The sequence below is a fragment of the Grammomys surdaster genome, unplaced genomic scaffold (genome assembly GCF_004785775.1).
Source record: "Grammomys surdaster isolate TR1022 unplaced genomic scaffold, NIH_TR_1.0 193, whole genome shotgun sequence".
Lineage (NCBI taxonomy): Eukaryota > Metazoa > Chordata > Mammalia > Rodentia > Muridae > Grammomys > Grammomys surdaster.
Window position 1 is genome coordinate 12,763,486 of NW_021604638.1, and position 13,058 is coordinate 12,776,543.

At 42.2% G+C, this 13,058-nt stretch overlaps 1 protein-coding gene across 1 annotated transcript in view; it reads left to right on the forward strand.

Moving 5' to 3' along the window:
* Positions 1–13,058, forward strand: part of LOC114623086 (receptor-type tyrosine-protein phosphatase T-like) — a gene marked incomplete at its 3' end in the record, with an annotated part of 676,953 nt that overhangs the window by 507,345 nt on the left and 156,550 nt on the right. The window contains exon 8 of the mRNA XM_028769777.1: positions 7,265–7,561. Coding sequence (XP_028625610.1) covers positions 7,265–7,561 — 297 coding nt within the window. The remainder of the gene's footprint in view (positions 1–7,264; positions 7,562–13,058) is intronic.

Sequence of the window (13,058 nt, forward strand, 5' to 3'; positions counted from 1 at the left end):
ACAGTTCACTCTAGGAGTATGGGGGTTGTTATGTAAATAGTAGAAATAGAGGCAAAGGGATTTAGCATAGAAAGGTCTCATTGGAGGTAAGAAAGGCTAAGCTGTTTTTCTGAGGTGGCAATAGTTTCTTAAAAGGACACACACACACACACACTCACGTCAAGATGAGGTCCCTGGAGCCAACTGCCAACTTCTGGCACATTACAGACTGAGCTACTTTAGTTCTCCATTAGAGAATATCCACTTGTAAAACAAGCCATTCTGTGTGCTGTAGGTTGTTACTCAATCATGGTCAAATTGTAGGAACTACATAGGAGTGGACCCGTTGGATTTCTCATAACATTCTATTTGTTAGTTTCCTTACCTCTCCTCCTAGTCTCTTTTCTCTTTCCATCATAAAACACTAACTAAAAGCAACTTGTAGAGGAAAGTATTTTCTTGGCTTATAGTTTCAGGTTACAAAACCAGCAATGAGAGAAGTCAGGTCATAAACTCAAGGCAGGAACTCAGAGACAGAAAGCATGGAGGGTCTTTAATTACTGGCCTTTATACTCTTTTTTTTCTATGTATTTATTTTTTATTTATTCACTTTATATTCCACTTACTGCCCCCTCCTGGTCTCCACCCTCTCACAATCCTCCTCCAATCCCCTATTCCCTTCTCCTCTGAGAGGCTGCCACCCCATGTATCCCCCCCACCCTGGCACATCAATTCTCTGCAGGGCTAGGCACAGCCTCTCCCACTGAGGCCAGACAAGGCAGCCCAGCTAGAAGAACATATCCCACAGACAAGCAATGGCTTTTGAGATAGTCCCTGTTTCAGTGGTTTGGGACCCAGCTGCACATCTGCTACATATATGCTTGGAGGCCAAGGTCCAACTCTGTATACTCTTTGGTTGGTGGTTCAGTCTCTGAGAGCCCCAAGGTCCAGGTTAGTTGACTCTGTTGGTCTTCCTGAGTAGTTCCTATCCACTTCTGGGCCTCCAATCCTTCCTCCTATGCTTCCATAAGAGTTCCCAAGCTACATTTACTGTTTGGCTGTGGGTGTCTATGTCTGTCTGAATCAGAGGACAACATGCTTCTGTCTGTAAGCATAACAGAGTATCATTAATAATGTCATTATTTGGTGCTTGACCATGGTATGTGTCTCAAGTTGAGTTGGCTATTTATTGGCCATTCCCTCAGTCTCTGCTCTATCCCCTGTTCCTTCATTTCTTTTCTTCTAGACAGGATAAGTTTTGGGTCAAAAGTTTTGTGGGTGGGTTGGTGAAACTATTGTTCCACTGGGGTTCCTGCCTGGAAACAGGAAGTGGCCTCTTCCAGTTCCATATCCCTTACACTCTTATGCACAGATCCATAAGACGAAGCAGAATGCTACCCACTGTGGGCTAGATCCTCCCAGATCCATCAAGACAGTCTCTTATAGACGTAGAATCTCCATTCTGATCATGGCAGTCTCCATTTGAAGGTCCCTCAGATGACTCAGTGCTGTGTCAACTTAACAGCTCAAGATAACCAGGTTTACTCAATCCAACCTTCTGACATCTTACATCTTTGTGTTGCCTTTCTCCAGGGATTCCTAGGATATTTACACACACAGTGTTATAATGTTCTCTCTCTCTCTCTCTCTCTCTCTCTCTCTCTCTCTCTCTCTCTCTCTCCCTCCCTCCCTCCCTCCTCCTCCCCCTCCTGTACATAGAACATGTAAAAACCTAATAGACTATGGAATATGAGGACAAGCAGAGGCCTATGGTCTGATTCCATTCTCCTTTGATACAACTCTGTTCCTTTCCTAAAGGATCTGCGCAGGTATGCGTGGAGACCTCAGACCTCAAATTTAAGATCTCTCTACTCATTTTTTTTCCCATTTTTGGCCCAGCACTGCTCATGAGAATGGACAACTAAGGAAAGTAGGTCTCATAGGCCCTACAATGAGTTTGTAGCTATGGGGACCTAAAATTCTAGGGTATCTGTGATGTGAAGCATGATCAGAAGGGAGATCAGGGGACAGGTGGGCACAATGCACTGGCTGCTGAGCCTATGTCCTGGGAAAAAGTCAGTCTGACAAGAGCCAATATGGGTCTCAGGACAGGGCCGCATTGCTGCACTGAGAAGGTGTTAGGATAAGAGACACTTTGATATTTAGTGAGAGGATAACTTTCAGCTGCTCAGACAAGCCAGAAGCTCTGTGTTGTCTGCTCTCTTCTTGGCCTGTAGGCCGTTACTGAAGAAGGTCAGATAGACAGGGCCTTATCTAGAGGCAGAGACCAGAGGCTGTAGGCTTGGATGTATTTACACGGGGGATATAAATTCAACAAACCAATCTCTACTGCACACACAAGACTTTCTCAGCAATTTTTCTCCTTGTTTGCACCAGGCCAAATGTAAACCCAGGACTTTGCCCACAGAAGGCAATTACTGAGGCAGAATCTCAGTTTGGCGGGTGAAGCTTATTGGGGGTAGGGGTGGGGTCATCCCACTAAATGCATGAATGTTCCCCTTACACATTCTGGAAACTACTGTCTCTTATGTATGATGTCAAGACATCTCTGTGGTTGAAAAGTAAACAAAAAGGAAATATGCCCCTTGGAGATCCTGCTGATGTGCTGGCATGAACGGAGGAGGGAGGGCAGAACAAGTGACCAGAGCTCAGTTTCCTAGAACAAATCACCATCTGGTCATCTCTTAGGAAGTCTGCTTGACAGATCCTAGAGATGCTAGACAAACAGAAAATAGTCCCCAGCAATCTGGGAGACAAATGTATAAACAAGCAATTCCTGGACAGCGTGACAAATGCTAAGTATGACGGACAGTGGTGCGTGGAGCCATGGCCACATTCCTTTCATGGAGCCTTAGTGACATCTACCATAGAGCTGTTCCCAAAGGCAGATGCTGAGGGCACTACCTAGCCCAGAGATCCTGCCAAATAGTCTGTTTTCCAGAATGTGAGTTACCATAGTCATAAAGATACTTTCATCACATATGTATCTTACCCAGAGGGTCACTAGAACCCCAACTTATGGCATTTGAACTGAGATTTCCTGAGCCTCTTAATGTTCATAGCCTGGGAAACCTCCACAAACCATCTCCCAAGGTCTGTGTAGTATATGGGTGTGTTCTGAGTCTCATTTTCCTGGTTTCTATGAGCCTGTGTGAGTCTTGTTTGACCAAAGTGTGCATCAGTTTTGTTTAGAGTTCTGCCATAGTAAGTATTTTTGTGACCTCTGAAGACAATGTTGAAAGTCAAGGAGTTATGTGGGAACAGTTATATTTGTGGGTACCCCTAACATTTTACTACTTAACTACTTCCCTAACTTTCCTACTTTATTCATCCCCATCCTAGAACTTGGCATTTACCTTCCTGTGGACATTTCATTTAGTAGGGCTCCAAGTCCTGGGAATGCAGCTACCATTCTTAAAACACTCATTCATATGTGTGTATATATATATATTGCTAGCAATGGCTAAACTTAGTGAGTTCTAAACAATAACAATGACAGCAGAAAAGCATGAAGTTTGGAAGGGGTTATGCTGTGTTTGGGGGACTTGGGGCAGAGTGGAGCGGAAATGGGACTAGATATGATATTTTATTGTGTCCAAGAACCGAATCCTAAAGAATAAAGACACAAAAACTGTTTAAAGGCTTCTTAGGGCATTTCTCCAAGAAAGGCAGTTCTGTGTAAGAGGAATCCCCACTGTTAGGGAAAGGCAATTTTCTCTCTTTACAGTTCATTTTATGCTCATTAACAGCCCTCTGAGATTAGTGCAGTAATTTCCACTTTATAGATGAGGAGATGGAGGCACAGAGATGAAGTGTCCTTGGCCAAGGTCACTTAGCTATTGAGTGCCAGAGTCTGGCTGCAAGCCATGCTCTAACTCAGTCATGCATGCTTTGGAGAACCAGGGCTTTGCGTGTGCCCCAAAACTCCTACATGTAGGGAAGCTCTTTGCTGGGGGACAGGCTTTCAGTTTCTCTTGTGCCTGAGAAAAAAGGCAAGGCCTTGGGGTAAGTCTACATCTGAGAGAGACATGGAGGAGTTTACATGTGTTTCTGCACAATTTAGTTGCAAGAAATAGAGTTGGGGTGGAAGATAGACCATTGTTCAGCTTAACGTTAAGTCCCAGCATTGTCCCTTTGGAGGCAGATCCCAGGCTCCTAAGAACAAAGCAATCTCTGTGTTACAATTCTTGTTTATCCATAGGATTCTTCTAGGTCTCTCCTGAATTCCTGGTGGCTGAGGTCTGTTTCATGTTGATGGTCTTATTCTAACCTCAGCTTCCAATGGTGTCGTAGTAGAGAAGAACAGAGGCTTTGGACTTTTTCAGATTGTGAATCTCAACCCTGCCTCTCCCTGTGTGGCCCGAGGACAATCATTTTATCCCTCAGAACTTTGGTTTTTCTCTAGAGAGGGGTCTTCAGATGCCTCCTCCAGAGTTTTGCAATTTATCAAGCCCAGCAGGCATCCCTTCAGTGGCTGTGTTCCAGACCTCTTTTTACCTCCTTTGCAAGCTAGACATGGAGTCAGAACTATACAAATTCAAAGCCTCATATGGTCACTCACTAGACTTGTTACTTTATATACGCTCCAGGACCTCTGTAACCCTCGATTTATCCATTTGTCAAATGGGGCAGTTCCTTCCTCCAAGTATCCCTCTACAGGAAATAAAACAAGTACTTCCTGGATGCTGTTCCATTGACAGTATTTTATTTGTGCTTTTAGGCCATACTGGACATCTCAAAAATTGAATTCAACATGGATTGTTGTCGTATTTAAGATGCTTAACAAAAATGTGTCCTCAGTCTTAACTGAGTATTAAATATCTGTGCACTCACTTCCTAATGAGAGAAGGAGAGTGCCCCACGAGATGACTGTCTCCCCAGGGTGGAGTATTGATTGGTTTTGAAGAAGTTTCCATTGGAGGAGTGTTAGAAAGGTATTACTTGGATGTCTATAGCAACAGAGTTCTGGAATCTCTACAGATAGAAAAATCCCTGCTGTTCAAAGCCTAGAGGGGATGCTAACATTTGGCAGACAGGAAGGTCCCTCCATCACTATTTCTGTACACCTATGTTTACTGCAGCCTGGGCAACCCAGAGACATCTAGTTGAGTAACTGCAGACATGCCTGGTCACAGCCCCTAACTATGAGTTGCACCCATGTTTATGTTTTATCATACATAGGTTTAGCATAACAGGCGACTCATACAATGTCACTTTTACAAAGTCACTCTTGCTTTTGAGACTCTTGATCTTTTTTTGAACACAGGACCATGCACCATGGATAATAGAGCTGTAAGAGTGAGTGTCAGTTCCTCAGTTGAAAAGAGGCCAGAGCTACTGATGTGCATGGTTTGGGGATGGATCCTCCTCCTCTCTGACACGCGAATGAAGTGTGTTTCTTTTGCAAAGGTGTTATAAAGTTACACTCCCCACATCATAGTAAATTAGGGACCTCGGCTGGCGTCAAAAGCCCTCACCCGTAGCCATTCTTGTTGGTTCCTTGACCCAGAGGCAGCTTACTCTAACAGCTCTGGGAACTCAAGGTCTGGAGAGGTGGCAACATCCTAGTCTGTCATAGCGAATAATGATTCTACCCAGAACAGCCATTTATAAGACATTTGGGTTGTGTATAGCATCTGAAGGATGATTATACTTATTACTCTTTCTATTGCTATAAAACAACCCCCCAGCTATTACATATGATGTGCTTATTAAGTTCCAGGTGCAAGTCTAATGGCTCAGGATAATTCATCCAGCTTTACCCTCTCCTGCAGTTGGGTGAGCCGCTATTATCACTTAATTTTCAAATTAAGTAAAAAGTAGACTCGAAGACATGGCATAGCTTGATAATGTCCTGTGAGCAGTATGGAGTGAAATGCCAGTCAGAACTCAAGCATCACTGTTTTGTTTGTTTTAATCAGTTTAGTACAAAAGCCATTTCTTTACCTCATGCAAGATATAAACCTCCCTCGATGTGCAGATTATAAAGTAAGACATGGTTGTTGCTACATATGGGGGACTGGGACAAAGATTGGTAAGTAAGGAGGTAGGGGACAGTGTTGCAGTACTGAGGAGTGGAAGATGGTGCTCATGGAGGATATGGAGGGAACAGGACAAAGAGTGAACTGCTGCAGGGTGCTAGCAAATGATACGTCCTATTATAAGGGAAAGTGCGGAGGTGAATCCAAAGGCCGAGTTCATGGGGTGCTGTGATCATACAGATGGTTGGAGGCTGGATGTCTGTTCATGATGTAACCACAGTTCCAGATTGTGCCACTGGATAGAAGGGGAGGAGGGGAACCTCAATTATGTGGAGAAAGGTTGCAGCCAAGTTAAGTACAGACAGCAGGACAGAACTCCAGTAGCCCATCTTAGAAGCATGTGCAGTTGGTAGCTCCCAAGATAGACATGTGATGTATGTACACTCAGTGGAACTCTGGTGAAGCCCTAAGCAACCAAGAAATTTTATGTCTGTCTGTCTGTCTGTCTGTCTGTCTGTCTGCTGTCTATGTATGTATGTATGTATGTATGTATGTATCATCTATATCTATCTATCATCTATCTATCATCTATCTATCTATCTATCTATCTATCTATCTATCTATCTATCTACCTATCTACCTATCTATCTATTGTTTTTCAAGACAGGCTTCTCTGTGTAGTTCTGGCTGTTCTGGAACTTTCTCTATAGACCAGGCTGACTTTGAACACACAGAGATATGCCTGCCCCTTCCTCCCAAGTTCTGAGATTAAAGGTGCACCACCACCATTCAGCTAAGAATTTTATATTTTTCTTTTCTTTTTTTTAATAGACTTTTTGATAGATTGCTTTGTTCTTTATTTTGTTTTGTTTTTGTTTTTGTTTTTCAAGACAGGGTTTCTCTGTATGGCCCTGGTTGTCCACGAACTCAGTCTGTAGATCAGACTGGCCTTGAACTCAGAAATCCACCTGCCTCTACCTTCAAAGTGCTGGGGTTAAAGGCATGCGCCATCATGCCTGGTGAATTTTATATTTTTAATGACTGACATATTTTATTATGAAGGAAATGTGACATATTTCTACCCTATGTATTTTGTTTTGTCTTAGACATGTGTGTCTAAATAAAAAAAAATAATTTAAAGACAGCCTTCCTGTTAATTATGCTGCAGGTGGCGAGAGCCTTGGGAGAGCTTGGGGAGGGTGAGTTGTGTCTGGAAGAACAACAACATCCACCGGCTTCCTGCAGTCTCCTCAAAACTCTTGTATCTATTATGTATTTTACAGATCCTGTGCATGGCCCTCAGAATGTGGAGATTGTGGACATTCGGGCTCGACAGCTGACCCTGCAGTGGGAACCCTTTGGCTATGCAGTGACCCGCTGCCACAGCTATAACCTCACAGTACAGTACCAGTACGTGTTCAACCAGCAGCAGTATGAGGCTGAAGAGGTGATCCAGACCTCTTCCCACTATACCCTGCGGGGTCTACGGCCCTTCATGACCATCAGACTGCGGCTGCTACTGTCCAACCCTGAGGGTCGGATGGAGAGTGAGGAGTTGGTGGTACAGACTGAAGAGGATGGTGAGTAGGAGAGGCCAGTTTATGGGAATGGAGAAGGTTAAGCATGATTTCATGGGTCAAGCCAGTGAGTGAGGAGGATTTTATTTTTTGCTCATCTGCTTGTGTGTGTGTGTGTGTGTGTGTGTGTGTTTACATACATCACACGCATATTTCCATTGTGTGCATTCACTTGGAGGCCAGAGGTCAGTGTTCTGTTTTCTCCAATGTTTTCCATCTCAATTTTGGGGACATGGTCTCTCTTTGGGATATGGTGCTCACTGATTTGAATGAATTGGGTAGCTATCAGATCTTCCTACCATGGCATTCACCGCACTGGGGATACAGGAATGCTCTGCCATACCTGATTTCTATTTAATGCTGGGGATCTGAACTCAGGCCCCCAGTCTTACAGAGGAAGCACTTTACTGATCCATCCAACTCCTTATCCTCTGTCCTGTTTTTGGCCTCCCTACTATTCTCAAGGTCCCCATAAAGGGACCTTGCAGAGTGTGAATAGTACAGTTCCAGAGTAATGTTGTATTTCCATGAATAGTGACAGCTTAGTCATAAATCTGTGCTCATGGTGATCCCTTGCCTCCCCAATTCTCCCCTTGTATTCTATCACTCTTTCTACCCAAGTCTTAACTCTTTAGATGCCTCTTGGAAAGGGTCTTCATCTTACTGTTTAAACATGTCAAGATTGAAAATCAGACAACTTGATTCTGCACAAATTAAAACAAGAAAACATAGAATAGCTTAAGGCTTAGTGTGCACATTGAATGAGCTCAAAGCTGATTATCTACCTGGATGTCCCACAGGCATCTCAAATACCATGTATTGCAAAATGAATGAATGTTCTTGTCTATGCTGACTTATCTTCCTGTGTTCCTCCTTTCAATAAGTTACACCTGGGAGCTCAAGAGAGAGACTAAAAAAACAATCTAGGAATTTCTCCCAAACCATCCCATCTCCCCATAACCCTCCCATTTCCCCCACTCCACCCCACCTCCCCCCACATCAACCCACATTCCCCTAAACCACATTACCTTCCCCTATTTCCCCCATCTATCCCCTCTCTACCTCAGCTCCCTCCCCACTCCACACCACCAACAACCCTACAAGGCACTACAGAGTTTGCCTCTTACCCTGGATCTTTGGATGTGCTTTCTACCTTGAAAATGCTGGGATGCAGAAACTTTGGTGATAGCACACATAGCTACCTTCTTACCAATGTTATTCCTTCTTTAGTCTGACATCTCCCTTATGTATGCAGGACAGACTCTTCTATTGCTATTCCAAGACTTCTCTTAAACTTTACTTTCTCTGTGAGTTTTCTTTGCCACAAACTTCTTGGCTGTTTCTTCCCAGGGTTCTAGTACAATCTGCATGCAGCTCCACACAGTAGCTGTCTTGTGTAGGATAGAATTTGTGGTGTCTAAGAAAGTCTTGTCTCTGTGTATTTTAGCCTTCTCCTTGGCCTGGCTGTTTATGGCTCTAGAATATGACTCAATGAAGTTTGTACACAAACTATTAAGGAGAGTTTGGGTAGGGGATGACAAATAGGCCAACAAAGTGGAGAAAGCCATGTTACAACTTCTGGGCAGTTGCAAGAAGAACTCTCCAGGGTAAATTATGTGTCAGCTGTCCCAAGCCAGGGGAGGGAGTGTAGCTTCCCCTATGTCTTCCATTGCTTCAGAAATACAGAGTCCCTACCACCAGCAGATAGAAAAGTACTATTGAGAAGGTAGACTCTCTGAGCCATTATGTCTGGCATCCCCCCTTTTAATCTCTTGACATTGATTTTCCAACCTATAAAATGGAGTTGAATAAAGGGGGTAGTAGATTTTTAAAAAATGGCCTGAGACCCAGTAATAAATTTTCAATAAGCATAACTACTACATTTTCAAACAATAACAGAAAAAAAGAAGTCCTGACAAGGAAACCTCTGGTACAAACAGCTCTCCCACTGAGATGCTGTGGGACCCATCTCCTGGGCCTTTCCAACCATTGCACTGGTTCAGAAAGTATACTGAGGATCCTGAGGGATTGGCAGTATACCTGGGTCCTGACTGGAGAAGCAGGGTGATGGATGGGGAGTGGTTAGCAGTTACCATCACCAGGTTACCCCTAGTGCTGACAGGGAGGAGCCTTGTTGACAAACCATCCTGAGGATGCTGAGTTGCTGAGGAGCAACTCACAGGGAGCCCTTCTCAAGTGTTCACACGGCCCCTTTGAGCTGCACTCTGAGAATGGCCTCCATCCACAGCAAGTCCCAAGTCCTAGCTTTAAGCTATGTCTTCTCCTCTCTCTTTCTCATTTTTACCACCAAGAGGAAAATAAATAAACCACAAAGCCTTTATCAAAACAATGTGGGAACAGCAGTGCTTTGAAATTAAATTTAGAGTAAACATCATTAATAAAACATCAATTCCTGCTCCAGGAGATGTGTGGACATTATCATATTAAAGACACCAGCATATAAGACACCCTTCCTTGGTCTGTAGCTCTTCTGAGGCCACAGCTCAGAAACTGCTAGAAGGTTTCAGTGGGTATGGATAGTCTTTGGCAGTTTGCATTTGTTTCTGTGTGTTGGTATGTTGTCTTAATATGTTGCTGAGGCTAGTCTTAAACTCCTGGCTGAAGCCATCCACCGGCATCAGACACTTGAGTAGTTTAGACTAAGACATGCCTCGAGAGTACTGTAGACAATTCCTGAAGGTCAGGGGCAGGTTCCCTTCTACCTAGAGGGAAAGGCATTGGCTCCTTCTCTTAGAAATTCATTCATCTTGAGAAGACACCAAGGTTGGAGTGGGGTACTGATGTATACCCGAAACTCCCTTCTGAGAGCCAGAGAGCAGCCCCCAAGATTGGGCTCGCTGACTTCATTTTGCTCTTACCTGCTCTCAAAACATAGATATTAGGGAAGTTTCCAGGATCAGTCACCCCAATACCTATGAGGGTCTGTAGAATAATTGTCTATTAGAAAGAGAAGTTTTGAGACACTTGGCTTTATCAGGAAAATGGCTGTTGATAAAAACAAGTTAAATGGACTTTCTGTCTTTTACAAATATATCAGATCTTTATGTCATCACCTTTAGCCAAACTGCAGCTATGCTTGTGGAAGTGTAATAATATAAGAAGTCTGCGGAGGTGCAAAGCACGTGACATGAAGTTGGGGCAAAGTCGGGAGGTAGAGTAGTGGATCTGGGAGGAGTTAGGGGGAGGAGCTGGAATGTATATATCAAAATACGTTGTATGCTTACATAAAATTCTTGAAGAATTAATAAAAGTTCTCTTCAGTGAGTATAGCTAAAGAGTAAAGACATTCTAATACATATCAGCAATATTATATAACATCTAAGAAAGTTAACGTTTCCTTAAAATGAGTCAACATAGGCCATCAAAAAGGTGTAGTGGGTAAAGGCATTGCCACCCAGCTTCACAACCCGAGGTCTGATTCCTGAGATCCACAAAGTAGAAGGAGAGAGGAGACCCTGGAAAGCTGCCCTCTGAACTCTACTTTCATGCCATGTTGCACACATGCACAGATACACATAGACACTCATACCTACACGTATACGTGTGCATTTATCTGTATATACTTCTGTAAACAAAGAAACTAAATAATGTGACTAAAAATAGCCCAACACACTGTTCCTTTCATAGTTCTTCTAATGTTAAACCTAGCTCTGCATGATAAAGGCAGAATGGAAGACATTTTTTTATTAAAGCATTAAAAGAAAGTACTGTGTATTTCTGATTGCATCTTTTCAAGGGTCATGAAAGTTCTGGGAGACACTCTGTGATGATGTCACATGTAGTTAATTAACGGAGAAAACAGATATAAACATATATATATATGTACATATATATACATAAAAATATATATACATAATATATATTTACATATATCACATAAATATATATAGCACATATAAATACATAGGCCAGATATAAACACATAAATATATTTCCCTTTTGATACATTTCCTCTTTTGCAATGCTTTAAGATGATGCAAGTATCCTATGATCACACCAAATCTTTACTCAATGATTTTAGCACTTCTTCATAAGCCTTACTGAAAATCGGTTGCTATATTGGTGCTTTAAAGTCTGCTATCTTGCCTACACTTTCTGATTAATATGTTTCTTCAGAGAGGCATTCTCTCATCATCTTCTCTAGGATCATGTGTCTAGGATTCAGACTAATTTACAACCAAGTTTTGAATCACCGTACTCAGCTTCATCAGTATCTTTATTTTCTTGAGTGATGAAATTGTCTTGGCCATGGCTAGAAAGAATCCCTCCAAACTCAAGAGATTATAAGTAAATAATGTAATTTAAAAATAGTCCAACACACTGTTCATTTCATATTTCTTCTATCGTTAAACTTAGCTCTGTACGATAAAACCAGGATGGAAGACATTTTTCCCATTAAAACATTAAAAGGTAATAGTGTGTACTTCTCATTACGTCTTAACAATGGTTATGTAAGTTCTAGGAACCCTCTTTTGATGTATCCTCATTAGTCACCCTTGATTCTTGCATGATGCAATGTTCTGGACTGTCTGTAATGTTTCTCTCAAGATGTTATGGTCATCACTACCTGAAAATTTCTGCTTGCTTCTACAGGTAGTGGTCTCTGCGCACTAAGACGGGTCTTAGGTATGATCACTGGAACAGCAATGTCACTAGCTGCTCCAGGAAGAAAGAGTTAAAGAATATAATTCAACTGTTTTAAATCATGAGCCCATTGTGACTGAATCCCAACGCCTCTAGATACTTCTGCACATTCCACACATGTATTCCAACAGTGAGGACCCCAGATTCTCCACATCCACTTGCTTATTCATTTCCACTACCTTGAATTGTACCAACTCACCAGCAAACAGTGAACCTACCAAGTTAGGCAGCAGAATATTTTCATTTCTCTACCCTAACCTGTGTACTGCTGAGAATGTACATTCAAAATATTATGCTCAAACATTCAGAGTTTCTAAATGATCTTAATATTAATTTGCTAGCCAACTAAGGTTCTTTTAATTTTAAGGTTTTCCTCCAGCTATATTTTGAAAAATAAATGTTACTACTGCTGCCAACATGCAAATTAGGTGCTTCATAAGAAAATCAAAATTGTATGTTTAAAAAAAAAGATTCATTCTCAGAAATAACTGTCACAATCTTTATCCATTTGTATTCTTCAGTACAGACCTGAAAGAGTGACATTTTAAATATAAAATACCACATTTTGTTATTTACTTTTTATTTAATGTTGTTTGTATTGTATATTGTATGTCTTAGATCTGACTACTTTATATTGGATAACAATTAAGAGACTCTGGGGAAGACTGATTCATTCTTTCTCCCTCTCTCCCTTTCCCCCTCTCTCTCCTCTCTCCTTTCTCTAGCCATTCATTGACTCCTAGGGAAGGAGTCTTATGAGATTTCTCCATCCTGGTGGCATGTTGGTTGGTACTGCCATTGTCCAGGTTGTTGAGTTGTTATGGCTGCAGCTTCC